Raw genomic sequence first — 19,315 nt, 5'->3', positions numbered from 1 at the left:
AAAATGACAAACAACGATTGATAAGGCTAGATTGTGCAATATTGATTGGCAGGTTGTTTCTAATAGATGGTAAGGAATGTGTGTCCTTCATGAACATTACAGAGCACATTTGACCCTAGGCTAGTTCCCCAAATTTGTCTTCTTTTTTTAGGTTTATTTCAGGCCAGGGCACTCACTGCAAATGTTTATGGGTTTTCAAACAATACTACATATGTTTCAAAGGCCTGCACTGGCACCAGGTTCAGAACTGATGTGGACATAATTTCCCTCCTATCATGAGTGCTCTCGTATCCCTGGTCACAACAGTAATAGCAGTGATTAACATGTTATGGCTTGTCCTGTATTGTGGGCGTGCCTATCAGATGTGGGGAAGTACTGTACAGTTCTACAGTGTCTGCAATGAATGCACCTGTTGTCAGCTGACTCCTGTGTCATATTCATTTGATTTACACTGTAGCAAAACGTTTTGCAAGTTCAGGTAGTCCCACCCTGTTTGTCTGTTTTGTTTCCATTTGGTGCCTAAAGAATATGACCCTTGGTTGAACCCAGAGGCCCAATAAACCATTGCTCCAAGGCACTTAGCAGAATCATCTTATCTTTCCTTAAGGTCAACTACGTGTACTTTATGACACATTCTAAACAGTGTATCAAAGAAGATTATAGAAGATGTTTTCACATTAGAAGTGGAGCAAACATGCTTCTGTTTATGAATTCTTTTTTAAATGCTATAATTTTTTTACCTTTAGTTTTATAATGAACTGATGCAAAGGAAATGTGTTTTTAGTGAATATAAGAATATCACACAGTAAACTGTATCATATTATATACTGTACTTCACAGAACATGACAGGTAGCCTAGCCGTTAGAACTTTGGGTCACTACCGAAAGGTCGCTAGTTCAAACCCCAGCGCTGATAAGGTGAAAAATCTGTTGATGTTCCCTTGAGCAAGGCACTTAACCCTAATTACTCCAGGGTCGCCATTGATAATGGCTGACCCTGGCTGTGACCTCACTCTCTGAATGTGTCTTAGGAGTGAGTTGGAATACGCAAAAAAAAAAAACATTTCCAATTCACACATGTATATTATACACGTGTGTGAAATTTGACAAATATAAGCACCCACCAAATAATTATTTATTATGTGCTGCTACTACAACTCTATTACAAGGTTATTGATAGAATAATTCAGGCCCTATTACTTTCAGTGATTGCCGAAATGTATGCATTTTTATTGTTTTGAACTGTTACCAAATGTAGAGCTGGACCAGTAACCGAAAGGTTGCTAGATCGAATCCCTGAGCTGACAAGGTAAAAAATCTGTCGTTCTGCCCCTGAACAAGGCAGTTAACCCACTGTTCCTAGGCCGTCATTGTAAGTAAGAATTTGTTCTTAACTGACTTGCCTAGTTAAATCAAGGTCAAATAAAAACATAGAATTGACCATGCAGCGCCTTTAACTGTAAGCAGGAGCACAATCAGAGAACACCATTTCCCACAACTCCCATTTCCCACAAATATACCGTTTACCTCCGGATGCATCGATGCTGCAGCAAAACTTGCGCCGCTGATTTCTAGATCACATGAACGGGATGAAAGCCGTGTGCTGTTTTTACTTCGTCCAGTTCATTTGAAAGGAAGATTTGGTAAACCGCGCAGGTTCTGACAAGACAAGAAATTATTGATTTGTAGGCCTTTATCTCGCGCCTTCACAGTATCCGCGTACACGACCCTCGAGCCTGATACAGTGAAATATTGCACGTAAGTACTGTATTGTTGTTACTATGTAGATTTTCTACCTGGAGCAAACAATGGTGCAAACCCAAATGCAACATTGTAGCCGTGCTGCAAGAGCTTTACAAACTCGATTGATCGTGATACATTGTTGGATTCTTGGTTAATTCAGGCCTACCTATCCAGAGTATGCGCGTGCTATTTTGTACAGCAACTCGACGAGCTGTGCAATAATTCGAGCGAATCAGTCCTAGATTGCAAATGGAAATAATAACCATAACATTTACTTGAATGTACACATTCAGTGGTCACGTGGACTACATCTGGGTCAGCGTGAGGGAACCCGTGTAGCATTTCTTCTTTTTTTTTTAGGTTGGAAAATGTCCAGTGGAAATGTGGTTGATTTCTGTATATATCGACATCAGTTGTTTTACATCATAGGAAACGGTTTTACTTGTAGTAAACGGTTCTTTGCGGAGGGATAGGGTTCTACCAATAACAATTGTTGATCAGAACCCCTTTTGGAAGACAAGGATCCTTTGTTAGGCAAAGTGTTCCATCTGAAACATTTAACATCATAAGAACCGTTTTTGGAAGAAAGGGTTCATGGACGTTTTTTGGAAGGCATGGAGGGTGCTGCATAGAACCATCTATAATGTTTCCCAGCATGTAAGGGAGATTTTCAGAATTGTTTGTTTTACTGTAAAATATGTTTTTGCATGTACATTGATTGGCTAATTCATTTTGTGCTACACAAAGATAAAGAATATACTGTTTTCTAAACTGATCCAATCTGTTGGATTTATTGCACCCGTTAGTTACTGAGATGGTTGTTCCAGTTTAGATGACTGAGGAAGTCTCAGTATTCAGACTTCCCTAACCTGGCAGTCATTCTGAATGCAGGTTGTGGCTGATTAATAATTCCACTTGTTGGCTATCCTAACTCTGGCTGGATTACAATAGGAATTACACATCACTTTGCAAACCAGCATAATGTGACTTGCAGGCCTGATGTGGCATGTAAACCAGGAGATTCCTAACACCATTGTCTTCTGGTATAACTAGGCCACGGATAGAACAATGAGACAGATATTTCACTGGATGTATAGATGTGAAGCACCCGGTTGGCGTTTCCACTCACTATCAAATATGGTAGCAAGAGAAAGCCGGGGGCCGGCAGTGATGGAAAGAGATGGATTTAGGCCGACAATCTGTTAATTTACCCATCAATTAAGCATTTGATCTCAATACAGTTCTCTTTTCCCAAAACTACAATATGTTACGAACAGAGTGGACAAAGTTTTGTAGACTCTATCCTTTGCCAATGTTGGGTTGTTTAGGCAAATTGAGTTATTGCACACATGCACGTTACAGAGTAGGCTTTCCCCAACGGAAATATGGAAATGCATGCTAGAATGCGCCACTAGGATTTCGCTAGCTCGTGCTTGACTCTGCCAACCTCCTTGCTTGTTCTGCCCACTATGGCTCATTTGTTCCCATTTGAAACGACAGGCTGTGGTTTATCTTGGTTTAGTTAAACAAATCTTTGACTAGTTCCTCAATGAAAGGCCTGATGATAAATGTAATGTTTTGTCCTAAATAATAAAATTTTTAAAGGCGAGTAAAGCTGGTGGAACCGTTTATAGAGGGTTCTAGGAAGAACCTTTAGATGACAAAATGGTTATTGTTCTAGGATGAACCATATACAGGGTGCTCTTTGAGGAACCGTACATAGAGGGTTCTACCCAGAACTAAAAAGGGTTCCCTTATGGGGACAAACCGAAGAACCCTGTATGGTTCTACTTAGCACCTTTTTTCTAAGAGTGCATTATAGGCTAGGTCACTGATTATCATTTTTGATAACATTGTGCATTGACGTCTTACGAAAGGATGGTATTTATTCAGCCATTGCATCATCTTTTTTTCCCCAGGATGCCCAAGTCAAAGGAAGTTCTGTCATCTACTTCTGGCAGTGCCAGTGCCAGTGACTCAGACAGTGAGGCTGAGACCAAGGTAAAAATCGAATCAAATTTTATTTGTCACATACACGTGGTTAGCAGATGTTAATGCGAGTGTAGCGACATGCTTGTGCTTCTAGTTCCGACAATGCAGATTACAGGCTCAAAATGGCCAGAAACAAAGACCTTTCTTCTGAAATTCGTCAGTCTATTCTTTTTCTGAGAAATTAAGGCTATTCCACGCGAGAAATTGCCACGAAACTGAAGCTCTGGTACAACGCTGTCTACTACTCTCTTCACAGAACAGAGCAAACCGGCTCTAACCAGAATAGAAAGAGGTGTGGGAGGCCCCCCGGTGCACAACTGAGCAAGAGGACAAGTACATTAGTGTCTAGTTTGAGAAACAGACACCTCATAGGTCCTCAACTGGCAGCTTCATTAAATAGTACCCGCAAAACACTAGTCTCAATGTAAACAGTGAAGAGGCGACTCCAGGATGCTGGCCTTCTAGGCAGAGTTGCAAAGTAAAATATATATCTCAGACTGGCCAATAAAAGATTAAGATGGGCAAAAGAAAACAGACACTGGACAGAGGATCTCTGCCTAGAAGGCCAGCATCCTGGAGTCGCCTCTTCACTGTTGATGTTGACTAGTGTTTTGTGGGTACTATTTAATGAAGCTGTTAGTTGAGGACTTGTGAGGCATCTGTTTCTCAAACTAGACAATCTAATATACTTGTCCTCTTGCTCAGTTGTGCACCGGTGCCTCTTGTAATCCTCTCTTCTGGTTAGGCCAGTTTGTGCTGTTTAGTGAAGGGAGTAGTACACAGCATTGTACGAGATCTTCAGTTTTGTGGCAATTTCTCACATGGAATAGCCTTCATTTCTCAGAACAAGAATAAACTGAAGAGTTTCAGAAGAAAGGTCTTTGTTTCTGGCCATTTTGAGCCTGTAATCGAACCCACAAATGTCGATACTCAACTAGTCTAAAGAATGCCAGTTTTATTGCTTCTTTAATGAGAACATTAGTTTTCAGCTGTGCTAACATAATAGCGAAAGGTTTTCTAATGATCAATTAGCTTCTTAAAATGATAAACTTGGATTAGCTAACACAACGTGCCATTGGAACACAGGAGTGATGGTGGTTGATAATAGGCCTCTGTACGCCTATGTAGAATTCCATTAATTTGACAATTTGATGTTATTTTAATAGCAGAAAATGTGCTTTTCTTTCAAGAACAAGGACATTTCTAAGTCACCGCAAACTTTCAAACGGTAGTGTACCTAGATTCAAAGCCGGGTTTTTATATAGCTGCATATACAGTGCCTTGCGAAAGTATTCGGCCCCCTTGAACTTTGCGACCTTTTGCCACATTTCAGGCTTCAAACATAAAGATATAAAACTGTGTTTTTTTGTGAAGAATCAACAACAAGTGGGACACAATCATGAAGTGGGACGACATTTATTGGATATTTCAAACTTTTTTTAACAAATCAAAAACTGAAAAATTGGGCGTGCAAAATTATTCAGCCCCTTTACTTTCAGTGCAGCAAACTCTCTCCAGAAGTTCAGTGAGGATCTCTGAATGATCCAATGTTGACCTAAATGACTAATGATGATAAATACAATCCACCTGTGTGTAATCAAGTCTCCGTATAAATGCACCTGCACTGTGATAGTCTCAGAGGTCCGTTAAAAGCGCAGAGAGCATCATGAAGAACAAGGAACACACCAGGCAGGTCCGAGATACTGTTGTGAAGAAGTTTAAAGCCGGATTTGGATACAAAAAGATTTCCCAAGCTTTAAACATCCCAAGGAGCACTGTGATAATATTGAAATGGAAGGAGTATCAGACCACTGCAAATCTACCAAGACCTGGCCGTCCCTCTAAACTTTCAGCTCATACAAGGAGAAGACTGATCAGAGATGCAGCCAAGAGGCCCATGATCACTCCGGATGAACTGCAGAGATCTACAGCTCAGGGGTGAGACTCTGTCCATAGGACAACAATCAGTTGTATATTGCACAAATCTGGCCTTTATGGAAGAGTGACAAGAAGAAAGCCATTTCTTAAAGATATCCATAAAAAGTGTCGTTTAAAGTTTGCCACAAGCCACCTGGGAGACACACCAAACATGTGGAAGAAGGTGCTCTGGTCAGATGAAACCAAAATGTAACTTTTTGGCAACAATGCAAAACGTTATGTTTGGCGTAAAAGCAACACAGCTCATCACACTGAACACACCATCCCCACTGTCAAACATGGTGGTGGCAGCATCATGGTTTGGGCCTGCTTTTCTTCAGCAGGGACAGGGAAGATGGTTAAAATTGATGGGAAGATGGATGGAGCCAAATACAGGACCATTCTGGAAGAAAACCTGATGGAGTCTGCAAAAGACCTGAGACTGGGATGGAGATTTGTCTTCCAACAAGACAATGATCCAAAACATAAAGCAAAATCTACAATGGAATGGTTCAAAAATAAACATATCCAGGTGTTAGAATGGCCAAGTCAAAGTCCAGACCTGAATCCAATCGAGAATCTGTGGAAAGAACTGAAAACTGCTGTTCACAAATGCTCTCCATCCAACCTCACTGAGCTCGAGCTGTTTTGCAAGGAGGAATGGGAAAAAATGTCAGTCTCTCGATGTGCAAAACTGATAGAGACATACCCCAAGCGACTTACAGCTGTAATCGCAGCAAAAGGTGGTGCTACAAAGTATTAACTTAAGGGGGCTGAATCATTTTGCACGCCCAATTTTTCAGTTTTGGATTTGTTAAAAAAGTTTGAAATATCCAATAAATGTCGTTCCACTTCATGATTGTGTCCCACTTGTTGTTGATTCTTCACAAAAAAATACAGTTTTATATCTTTATGTTTGAAGCCTGAAATGTGGCAAAAGGTCGCAAAGTTCAAGGGGGCCGAATACTTTCGCAAGGCACTGTATTAGATTTGTTTTATTTAACTAGGCAAGTCAGTTAAGAACATTCTTATTTACACTGCCAGCCAAACACGGACGACGCTGGGCCAATTGTGCGCCGCCCTATGCGACTCCCAATCACAGCATGTTATAGCCTGGATTTGAACTAGGGTATCTGTAATGACGCCTCTCACACTGAGATGCAGTGCCTTAGCCTGCTGCGCCACTCGGAGTCCAAAGCAGGTTGACGTTTACTGGGATGAGTCATGTCCTTGAGGCAGAACTGAGTGATTTCTGCTAGATGGACCTTCTGCAAAGTAAAAAAAGGGGCTATATTGTAAAAATTTATGAAAACAAAAATGTGCTTTTTGGTCATAATTTTAAGGTTATGGTTAGGTGTTAGGGTTAGCAGTGTGGTTAAGGCTAGGGTCAAGTTTAAATTCTGATTTTATGACTTTGTGGCCTTGCCAGCTAGTGACCACTGCAGAGCTGCCTCCAGAACAAGATTCATGATGAAAAACGCTAACCTGCTACAGTTCATATTATAATCAGAGGTTGCCTTTTGTACTTTCAGAAGAGAAAGTCCATTTTTATATGTGTGGAAATGAACCCCTGTTGTAGGCCAAGAAGAGAAAGCAAGCAGCGCCAGAGAAACCAGCAGCTAAGAAACCGAAAGGAGGGGAGAGTTCCAAACCTGGTGGAACCTCCAAAGGAAGTGGCAACAAGGACAAGGATGACAACAAGTTCCAGGTAGGGAGATCCGAGCTCTGTGTTGCTGCTCGACCAGACTCCAGCACAGGAGAACACAGTGTCAGTCCATCCCCAGTACAAAAGATGCGACGTTCGTTGCATGTCGATATCAGACCTTTTGCATGCCATGGATGACATTTGAGGTCAAAGCATGCTGGTATGAAAAACTACCCTCAAATACGCAAAAATAGGCTTCTAGTTTGCACGTTGTGGTTTTTGACTCAACTGTCTGCAGTTGGAGCTGAGACATTTGGAGGACGGGCAAGGAGAGAAATCTCTAGCTCTCCGCTCCGTCCGCCCCGTAGTCGCAGTACTATTTGTTAAGTTCATGTTTGAAGTATCCCTATATTTCTGTTATTACGGGGCCTTCACTCTTGTCAAGAGTGCGCCTGCGCGGGAAGGCTTGCTGTTGATGGACCTAGCCTGGTTGTGCGATGGCTACCTTGTAGTGTGTTCATACGCCATAGTAAACTTTGTTGAACTGGAACCTTGTCGTTGTGTCATTTCGAGTTAACATTGGTAGCAGAGGATGGTTAATAACTACAATGTGCCACCTCGCTTCGACAAGGAGAGGTTGTACGACAGTTGGAAAAATGAACTTGGAATCTGGACACGGGTTACTAAGCTGGACGCGAAAAAGCAAGCAGCGAGAGCGAGAGACACAGAGCTGGAAATATCTGTTGAGGATTTGAACAAGGATGAGGGTATGGGAACTTTGCTCAGAGCCCTGGATTCTGTATTTCTTAAAGAAGAGAAAGACCATGCCTACGAGGCATATTCAAACTTTGACAGTGTTACGAGAGATATTTCGGTTGCAATGACGGACCACAAAATTGATTTCGAACAGAGGTACAATAGGAATGCGCAAGTACGACATGGTTCAGTTGGCTTTGACTGCGCTGACTTTTGCATCAATGAGGTCGGCACTAAATAATAATGTTATTGACGTCTGTCGCGCCAATAACAGATGGACTGCAAGTGAGTGACGCAGCATATTACACTGAGCAGCAGAGAAAAGGCGCAAACAAGTCACGTTCTCAAGACAACCAGAAGGGGGCGCCATTGCCCGGCACAAATCAACTGGGCAAATATGGAAGGAGATCAAAATGTGCTATTTGTCGAAGCACTTACCATTGGGTTAAAGACTGTCCTCATAAAAATGAACAAGTTAAGCTAACAGGAAAATGTGAAAACATAGATAGAGCAGTGTAACATTACACTGTTTTCAAACTAATCTGCTTCCGATACTGAGATTTTTATAGTTGAATCCATAGGCTCTGCTGTGATTGATACTGCATGTACACGGACAGTGTGTGGTGCAAAATGGCTTGATAGCTATGTCCGTGAACTAAATATGAAAGGTGTACAAAATATGATTGAGACACCAAGCAACAGAGCTTTCAAATTTGGAGGTGGGAGAATCGTCCATTCTACCAAGGGAGTTAAGATACCAGCAAAAATTGGTCAGACTTAAGTGTCACATTGAAACAGAGGTGGTCCCTACAGACACCCCCTTACAATTAAGCAAAGCTTCCCTCAAGAAGGGACTAGGCATAAAAAATGACACGGCAGTGATGTTTAAACAACCAGTGACGCTTGAACTTACTACCTCAGGCCACTATTGTGTCAACATTTTAAACAAAGACATCACACAGAGTCCATGCAAAGATAAGATTCTAATGGACACAGAGCACATGGAGATTCTGACAGTCACAGACAACTTGAACACAGAAAAACACAAACTATTGTTATAGCTTCACAAACAGTTTGTCAACTGTAGCATATCCAGACTTCAGGAAGTACTCAGCAGTTCAGGGAATAATGATGATGAGAGTATTTCCATTCTGCAGCAGATATTTAACAGCTGTGAGACATGTCAAAAATACAGTAAACCTAAGCCCAGACCAGCTGTTGGTTTGCCACTGGCTTCCAAGTACAATGAAACAGTGGCTGTATATCTACATGAGCTAGGTAAATCTACATGAGCTTCGCACGCTTCAGTGCTGGAAGCATTGTGAATAAAAGAAACACAGTGAAATGATCAAGCACTTCATTCATTCCTGGATAAGTGTGCTTGCTTGGCCCGCCCCTGAAATTATACAGTGACAATGGAGAATTCAATAACAATGAAATAAGAGAAATGGCAGAGAACTTCAACATGGAAGTATAAAGACAACTGCTGCATACAGACCATGGAGCAATGGAATTATGGAGAGACACAATCAAACACTCACCGAGATCATGCTATAGTGAAGTGAAGCAAGGCAATGGATGTGACTGTAAAACAGCCCTAGATTGGGCTTTGAATGCAAGAAAACTCACTGCACAATCTTCATGGTTACAGCCCATAGCAACTAGTGTTCGGGCAGAACCCTATCTTCCCTCTGTACTGGTTGACAAGCCACCAGCACTAGAGGGGACCAGTGTGGGTGCATGGGGGTGGGACAGCACCTTTCAGCACTACGTGCAGCGAGAAAAGCGTCCACCGAAGCAGTGCTCAGAGCGAATTCGCAGGGCTCTGCGGAAACCTCTACGACCCACCGATGAGAAGTACGAGACTGGAAACAAAGTGTACTACAAACAAGTTGACTGTCAAGAGTGAAATGGACTGGGAGTAGTCATTGGCCAAGATGGTGTGGGGATATTTGTGAGGCACGGGGGCACCATAGTCGGGGTGCACCATAGTCAGGGTGCATCACTCAAGATTGCGGAAAGTAAATTATCAAGATTGATTCTCAGCAACAGCCCCTCTGTCTCCTAATGAAAAAAATGACAAAAAGGACACCGTAACAAACACAAACCTACCAGATGTCGCATCCAATGATATGGACACTGAAACTAACACAAGAAATGGAGCAGAGACCTTCAGCCATGCCACAGATAATACTGTTGAGCGTTCAAATGAGGAAAACATTCAACAACAGCCACACGTGTTAAGAGAACATGGTTGTTCCAATCTGAAAACTGGACAGATAAAGTGGTATTCCACATACAGCAACCGTCATTGGACGAGCAGGAAAAGCGAAAGGAAAACACCAGAACTGGTACTGGTACAACTTGCAGTACTCTGAACCAGCTACACTTTCTGGTATAACAGGGTCAGCTGACCTGTCACTTGTAGATAATCTCAGAATTGAACGAATGGAAAATTGAGAAAAACAGAATGACATTCAAAATGATGATGTACTTGAAACAAAGGATGTGTCATTTGACTCAGTTAAGCTAGATGAGCTCATTAATTGGAGGAAAAATTGAGTATTTGAGGAAGTCAAAGACATTAGTCAAAAGTGTCTCAACAAGGTGGGTGTGTACCCTTTAAAGAATCCTGCCTAAAGCACGTCTAGTGGCTAGAGGTTTAGAGGCGCTGGCTGCTAAACAACTCCCAAAAGACTCACCGACATGCGCCTCAGAGTCACTCAGATTGCTGATGATGGTGATCTGCCAGAAGAAATGGAAACTGAATTCCATAGACATCAAATCTGCATTTTTGCAGGGAACAAAGCTGTCAAGGGACATTCACATCCGACCTCCGCCTGAAGCTAAGACCGAAAGGAACACTGTGGAAACTAAAAAAAAGTGTGTGACTGGCAGATGCATCACTCTACTGGTACAACAAAGTCAAGGCAAGAATGCTGAATACAGGTGGAAAAATGTCACAAGTGGCTCCTGCAGTCTTCTATTGGCTTGATCAAGACTGCAATGTGACTGGAGTACTTGCCTGTCATGTTGATGACTTTATCTGGGGTGGCTCACAGACCTTTGCTACAACTGTGATTCCACACCTCAAAGCTGTTTTCCAGGTCGGCCGTGAGGAGCATTTTTTTATTTTTTTTATTTTTACCTTTATTTAACCAGGCAAGTCAGTTAAGAACAAATTCTTATTTTCAATGACGGCCTGGGAACAGTGGGTTAACTGCCTGTTCAGGGGCAGAACGACAGATTTGTACCTTGTCAGCTCAGGGGTTTGAACTCGCAACCTTCCGGTTACTAGTCCAACGCTCTAACCACTAGGCTACCCTGCCGCCCCATGATAATGTTTATGTTGGCATAGAGTTGATTACAGTTGATGGAACAATACTGATGCAACAGGAGAGCTATATCAAGAATCTTCAACCCATCCACATGGATCCTTCAAGAGCCGCACAAAGGAATTCCCCTCTGTGGAATTGAAGCTGATCAATTGAGGTCAAAGATAGGGCAAATTCTATGGGTTGCTAGACAGAGTAGACCTGATGTAATGTTTGATGGTTGCAACTTGGCATCTAACACAAAACACGCCACTGTACAAACCATTCATGAGGCAAACAAAGTTGTTCGTCAACTGAACTCACAACAAGTGACTTTTTTAAAAGTTTCAGCATGTTGGAAAATATGACTTTTTGAAACTAGTTGTCTTCAGTGATGCTTCGCTAGGGAACCTTACAGATGGAGGCACACACGGTGGACATCTAATCGTGTTAATGGGTGAAGGAGGAAGATTCTCACCTATCTGTTGGCGGTCAAAAAGGATCAGAAGGGTTGTCTGAAGCACACTGGCTGGAGAAACACTTACTCTTGCGGATGGAATTGACAATGTGATCTTTCTTGCAACTCTGTTCTCAGAGCTTTCCACTGGTGAGACAAAACGGCACTTTCTACCTGTAGTTTGTGTCACTGACAACTACTCATTAGTTGATGCTCTGACGTCAACCAAGTCTGTCACAGAGAATAGACTTTGTCTTGAGTTTAGCAGCATCAAGGAACTTATTCAAGCACAGAGAATCCAGCGGATTCTGTGGTCGACCACAAAGAAACAGCTTGCTGACTGTCTGGCTAAAAAAAGGAGCATCTGGTTTTGTGCTCCTATAGGCACTCAGTAAATGCAAAGTGGCAGCTTGAGTAATATAAATATATTTTTCACACAATCGATTTGTAATGGGGAACTTGAATAATACTTGGACATTTAATTATGTTGTTGATGTTTTATTTGTCTTTAAAGAAAAGTGGGAGACTGTTAAGTTCATGTTTTAAGTATCCCCATATTTCTGTTATTACTCTGTCAAGAGTGCGCGTGCGCGGGAAGGCTTGCTGTTGATGGACCTAGCCTGGTGTGCGATGGCTACCTTGTAGTGTGTTCATACGGTATAGTATACTTTGTTCAACTGGCACCTTGTCATTTTGAGTTAACACTATTTTCCTCCCTCGAGCTGGATGGCAGCTCTCCACTTTGTCCGTTGATACCAGTGACGTGTGAGGAGAAAAGGGTAGGCAAAATGGAGAACTAACTGTTTGTCAAATACATTTTCCAAAATGTTTATGTGCTAGGTAAGCACATAACCACGATTGTTTAGTCTTTAGCTCCTTAGCTAAGGCATCATTACAACAAAGGTAGTTAGCTACAGCGTTTAGTCAACTATGCGAGCACACTTACTTGCTTTGATCTCCGCAACGGTAGTAGGCGCGAGTGCATTGACGAGCAAGGAAATGTGCGGTGTCTGCAGCAGACTTGGCAGAGAGAGCTGTTCTGCTAATACCGTCCTTCACCGTCCTTCACAGAAAGTTACAGTTGAAGGCGGAAGTCTATTTTATTTATTTAATTTTTTAAATTTTTACCCCTTTTTCCTCCCCAATTTCGTGGTATCCAATTGTTGTAGTAGCTACTATCTTGTCTCATCGCTACAACTCCCGCACGGGCTCGGGAGAGACAAAGGTTGAAAGTCATGCGTCCTCCGATACACAACCCAACCAGCCGCACTGCTTCTTAACACAGCGCGCATCCAACCCGGAAGCCAGCCGCACCAATGTGTCGTGCACCTGGCAACCTTGGTTAGCGCGCACTGCGCCCGGCCCGCCACAGGAGTCGCTGGTGCGTGATGAGACAAGGACATCCCTACCGACCAAGCCCTCCCTAACCCGGACGATGCTAGGCCAATTGTGCGTCGCCCCACAGACCTCCCGGTCGCGGCCGGTTACGACAGAGCCTGGGCGCGAACCCAGGGACTCTGATGGCACAGCTGGCGCTGCAGTACAGCGCCCTTAACCACTGCGCCACCCGGGAGGCCAAAACTCGATTTTCAACCACTCCACAAATGTCTTGTTAACAAACTATAGTTTTGGCAAGTCAGTTAGGACACCTACTTTGTGCATGACACAAGTAATTTTTTACAACAATGGTTTACAGACAGATTATTTCACTTACAATTCACTGTATCACAATTCCAGTGGGTCAGAAGTTTTCATACACTATGTTGACTGTGCCTTTAAACAGCTTGGAAAATTCCAGAAAATGATGTCATGGCTTTAGAAGCTTCTGATAGGCTAATTGATGTAATTTGAGTCAATTGGAGGTGTACCTGTGGATGTATTTCAAGGCCTACCTTCAAACTCCGTGTCTTTTGCTTGACACCATGGAAATCAGCCAAGACTTCAGAAAAAAATTATAAACCTCCACAAGTCTGGTTCATCCTTGGGAGCATTTTCCAAACGCCTGAAGGTACCACGTTCATCTGTACAAACAATAGTGCGCAAGTATAAACACCGTGGGGGACCACGCAGCCGCCATACCGCTCAGAAAGGAGACTCGTTCTGTCTCCTAGAGATGAACGTATTTGGTACAAAAAGTGCAAATCAATCCCAGAACAATAGCAAAGGACCTTGTGAAGATGCTGGAGGAAACCGGTACAAAAGTATCGATATCCACAGTAAAACGAGACCTATATCGACATAACCTGAACGGCCGCTCAGCAAGGAAGAAGCCACTGCTCCAAAACCGCCATAAAAAGCCAGACTACAGTTTGCAACTGCACATGGGGACAAAGATCATACCTTTTGGAGAAATAGGTCTGATGAAACAAAAATAGAACTGTTTGGCCATAATGACCATTGTTATGTTTGGAGGAAAAAGGGGAGGCTTGCAAGCCTAAGAACACCATCCCAACCGTGAAGCACGAGGGTGTGTGGGTGCTTTGCTGCAGGAGGGTCAAGTGCACAAAATAGATGGCATCATGAGGCAGAAAAATTCTGTGGATATATTGACGCAACATCAAGACATCAGTCAGGAAGTTACAGCTTGGTCGCAAATGGGTCTTCCAAATGGACAATGATCCCAAGCATACTTCCAAAGTTGTGGCAAAATGGCTTAAGAACAACAAAGTCAAGGTATTGGAGTGGCCATCACAAAGCCCTGACCTCAACCCTATAGAAAATGTGTGGGCAGAACTGAAATGGCGTATGTGTGCAAGGAGGCCTACAAACCTGACTCGGTTACACCAGCTCTGTCAGGAGGAATGGGCCAAAATTCACCCAACTTATTGTGGAAGGCTACTCGAAACGTTTGACCCAATTTAAACACCTTAAAGACAATGCTACCAAATACTAATTGAGTGTGCACACTTCTGACCCACTGGGAATGTGATGAAATAAATAAAAGCTGAAACAAATCCTTCTCTTTACTATTATTCTGACATTTCACATTCTTAAAATAAAGTGGTGATCCTTACTGACATAAGACTAGGCATTTTGACTAGGATTAAATGTCAGGAATTGTGATAAACTGAGTGTAAAAGTGTATGTAAACTTCCGACTTCGACTGTATGTTGCTGTTAAAGGTTAGTAGGCCTATGTTATTTCATCAGTTCTTGATCTGGTGTCGTCGTTATATACTGTAGCTGTATGTCAACAGTAGGCTTCTAATGATGTGATCCTATTCAGTTCACCGATGACAATAAGGCATGTTGAATGAATGGTAACCTAGAAGTCAAACCTAACTTGATGGATTTGGTCCGGGATGGAGATCCTGAAACAATACAGTAGGTCTAGTTCAGTTGTTTCATATTCCAAATAGCCTACAGTAAGTTAGACTACTGCATTGTGTCCAGTAATTGAATTATTCAGATTTTCTCCCCAAACAAAATTAGGATGACAGTTTCCATTGTCACTTCACTATCCCCATAAAGGCATCTATTAATTTGAAATTATTACACCAAGATTTGACATAGAAAAGTGTAATTGAGACCAACTCAATTTCTTTTAGGATCATACACAAGACTTAAGTGCTGTCTGCATTGTTGGATATCATTTTAGATTCTAGGTTTCAGGAAGTGTCAGTTAATGGTTTTTCAAAAATGCTAAATGCGCCAACTACCTGAGGGGGAAGTTGGCGGACACCCTCCGGACCTCCCCCCTAACTAACTGTAGTCTTAAATCAGAGGGAGAACCCTGATTTTTGTACATTTTAAACATGTTTCTAGTTAGCTACTGAAGGTCAACCAATTACCAAGTACCCATAAGTCTATATACATTCTTAGAAAAAAAGGTGCTCTCTAGAACATAAAAGGGTTCTTCAGCTGTCCCCATTGGAGAAAGTTTTTTTTCTTCCAGGTAGAACCCTTCTGGTTCCAGGTACATGGAACCAAAAAGGCTTCTACCTGGAACCAAAAAGCTTTCTCCTTATGGGGACAGCTGAAAAACCCTTTTGGAGCCTTTTTTTCTAAGAGTGTAGCCCGGGTCTGTGGCAGTCATGAAATTTTGTCAACCAGTGATTGTCTTTAAAATAAGCGCTGTCTCACGGTAATTGACCGTTAACTAACATAAACATGTTTAGCTTCCACGCATAGCCTACAAGCCACTGATGCGGACCTCTGGAACATCAGGCCTACATCAATTTAAAAAATAAGTAGGCTTCCGTTTAATATAGCCTACACCATCACAGTAAATCCAATATTTATTTTAGGCATGGATAAAGAAACCTTATGATATGACAGAATTTCAGAAGAACAGAATAGCATATTCTGAGTTGTCATTATGTTAAGAACAGTCATTGTGTCATTGTTAGGCACTGGCTACACTAGTTCATTTAGCAGACACGATTTGCTTAGAGTTCCTGTGGCATTACTTTATATTTTTTAATAAGAAAAATACAATGAACATAGCTGAATAAAATAGAGGATATTTTCCCCCCCCAAATGATTTCTGAGGGAGTGTGCGCGCATGTGGCTATTCTGTGTTGAGCGGTTAACAAACAGGTCCTCCTATATGCTTAATTATTAATTTTTTTTAAAGCTTTTGTTATGATACAAACGTTGGGCAAAATGTTTTGATTTCTAATACATTCTAAGGCTGCATGATGCGACAAATTACGATAAAAAAATGTTTTTTTAAAGTTTAATGAAAGGGAACTGCTCTGCTCTGTTTCTTGTGCAGGCTGCACACACTTCATCAGTCCCATTCACAATTTGACAAGCACTTGATCATATTCACATGCAATATTCTCCGTTGAATCTGGTCTTTACGTAATAATCTGGTCTTTACAAGTTGCTCCCGAGTTGCGCAGAGTTGCACTGCATCTCAGTGCTTGGGATGTCACTACAGACACCCTGGTTCAAATCCAGGCTGTAAAACAACTGGCTGTAATTGGGAGTCCCATAGGTCGGTGTACAATTGGGCCAGCTTCGTCCGGGTATGGCCGGTGTAGGCCGTCATTGTAAATAAGAATTTGTTCTTAACTGACTTGCCTAGTTAAATAAAGGTTAATTAAAAAATGTACAAAAATAATAATATATGGAACAAATGTGTGCCGCTCTATGGGATTCCCAATCACGGCCGGATGTGATGCAGCCTGGATTTGAAGCAGGTACGGCAGTGACACCTCTTGTACTGAGATGTAGTGTCTTAGACCACTGCGACACTCGGGAGCCCGATACACAGCATGTGTGGAATTCTTTTTGAGTTAGAATTGCCCACACACAAAAAAATATGTCCATAGACTGCACTCGCATAGCGAAATGTAGGTTACATGCAGTAACTTTTGTTTTTATATGCCTAATAGGCTACACTGTTTGTAAAGCAGATTAATGTGCTTAATTTGTAAGAATTTCGCAATAGAGAAAGCTGGGATATGATTTTATTAAATAGTGGCCTGTCAGAACTCTGTTTTCAAATGGGATTGCTCAATGACGTGGCTTTTAAGAACTGTGGGCTCTGTGCTCTCCAACCATGCTCCAGGGGTCCTAGGCCTCTAGAATACGTATGGAGTTATTTGGCCACTTCAGTTGTGATACAAAACATTTAGGCCTATGGGCCAGGCTACATAATGAGTGAGACTATGATTATTATTTTTTTAAGTCGTCCCCAAAAATGTGTGCATCGATCACAAGTGATCATGTTCTCGCCATTCAAAACAAATTCTCTATTTAATCTTGTCTTTACATATACTAAATAATATCTGTGAGGTTAGTTTTGATTTCGAGTGGACCATTGGTCATGCACTTGTTGGGGAAGGGGACAAAAAAAAATACATGTCACCCGTATGCACTTAAATAACAAATGGATGATGCTTTTCTCAGCCAGGTAGGCTACTCCGGTTGTAAAAAGCAACGCAATGTGCTTAGCATATGGAAAGTTGAGAAATAAATATTGTCCTAGCCTATCGAAAGCTGATGGGACCCTCTTTTTAGTAGAGGCCAGCAAAACTCTTTCTCACTCAATTGCATAGCCTATAGATATGTTGCGCAACAGGAACATTTTATGCTGTGCATCAACCACCTATGAGGAGCTGGCTCTCCCTGCGCAACAGGTGATCCTATTCCGCTCCAACTTTGGAAGCCTGGGCTCTCATGAAGAGTTTGATATGATTTTCAATCGCATTTGCATTGATGCCAGAGCGATTAGAGGGACAATGGAGTGCTGAGTACTGGCCGTTAGCACGTCTGGTAGGCTACTAATGACCATCGGAGGCATCCGAGCTGAACGGTCACATGGAATTTGACTGAGGTCGTGACTCCTGACTGCCGATGTGGTGGTAATACGGTCGGTCACCTTGTAGGCTACCGTTCCTGCTGAGACAGTCTTCTGCCTATATCATTATTAGGTCAATAAAAAGAGTGCATATGCCTATGATTTTAGCAGTGTGGGTAATGCACGCATGGGGGCTGGGGCGCTGATGTGGTACTCATAAAAATTATTAAAAGTTGGAAGGTCTGCGATATGGTTGTCTTCACATGCATCTTTTTTTTTGTTTCAGATTGGGAAGATGAGGTATGTGAGTGTTCGTGAATTCAAAGGAAAGTGTCTGATTGACATCCGTGAGTACTGGATGGACCAGGAGGGAGAGATGAAGCCGGGCAGGAAAGGTAAGATTTGTCACAGCAGAACCCTGGCCTCCTGAGCCCACTGTCATGACGTCACTCTACAAACACACAAATGGATTTGGAATGACGAATCATTGGTTGAAATAGTTTTATCGTCGTTTCGGTGCTTCAAACAATGAGTTAAACGGTTTATTGATGATATATCAAATCCATGTCCTTTACAAACATTTTTTAAAGGATAACAAATGTTAAGTGTTATCACAATTTCTATGTGTATTTTTCCACCTCTGTTCTGAGATACAGTGGTACCCAGATGTCATATTTGACATCAAGCCCAGTGATGCTACTTTTCTGGATTCATTAACTGAACCGAGATCCTCTGTCTAACTTTCCTCTGTTCCGTGCCCAGGTATCTCACTAAACCCAGAGCAGTGGAACCAGCTGAAGGATCAAATCTCTGAGATCGACGACGCTGTGAAGGCGATATAAGAGGGAGGCCTCTGGCTGCCTGGGATTTACCATCCACAACCATACATTCTGTTTTTGTTCTTAACTTTGCCACCATTTTTTATATTGTTATTGAAACATTTTTAAAGGAAGAGACCCACATTTTTTAAGTGACCGACCAAGACAACATTGTGTATATTTTAAAGTTTAAAGTTTCTGTTTACTTCTTGTGCTGTGTTTGAAAACCCAATGTATGTTATGCTTGTTGAGTGCTTCAGATGTAGCTGTATGTGTGTTTGTGTCTTATTGGGTTTGCTATAATAAGTAATCAATAAAAGCCATTTAAAGGGACTACATTTTGTTGAAATGTTTTTATTTTATTTAACCAGGTAGGCTAGTTGAGAACAAGTTATCATTTGCAACCGCGACCTGGCCAAGATAT

General features: G+C 42.0%; 1 protein-coding gene across 1 annotated transcript; it reads left to right on the top strand.

The window, feature by feature from the left end:
* The first annotated feature begins 1,563 nt into the window (after positions 1-1,563).
* On the top strand, positions 1,564-19,222 carry tcp4 (Activated RNA polymerase II transcriptional coactivator p15). The gene is given in 5 exon segments (NM_001165234.2): positions 1,564-1,758; positions 3,663-3,744; positions 7,232-7,360; positions 18,360-18,468; positions 18,836-19,222. Coding segments are annotated over 4 exon segments (399 nt in total). The 5' UTR covers positions 1,564-1,758; position 3,663; the 3' UTR covers positions 18,916-19,222.
* Positions 19,223-19,315: the final 93 nt, after the last annotated feature.

Source organism: Oncorhynchus mykiss, chromosome 5 (genome assembly GCF_057628025.1).
Source record: "Oncorhynchus mykiss isolate SJ-2025 chromosome 5, ASM5762802v1, whole genome shotgun sequence".
Taxonomy (NCBI): Eukaryota; Metazoa; Chordata; class Actinopteri; order Salmoniformes; family Salmonidae; genus Oncorhynchus; species Oncorhynchus mykiss.
Note: the sequence above shows the minus strand (reverse complement) of the source record. Positions and strands in the feature narration are given on the sequence as shown.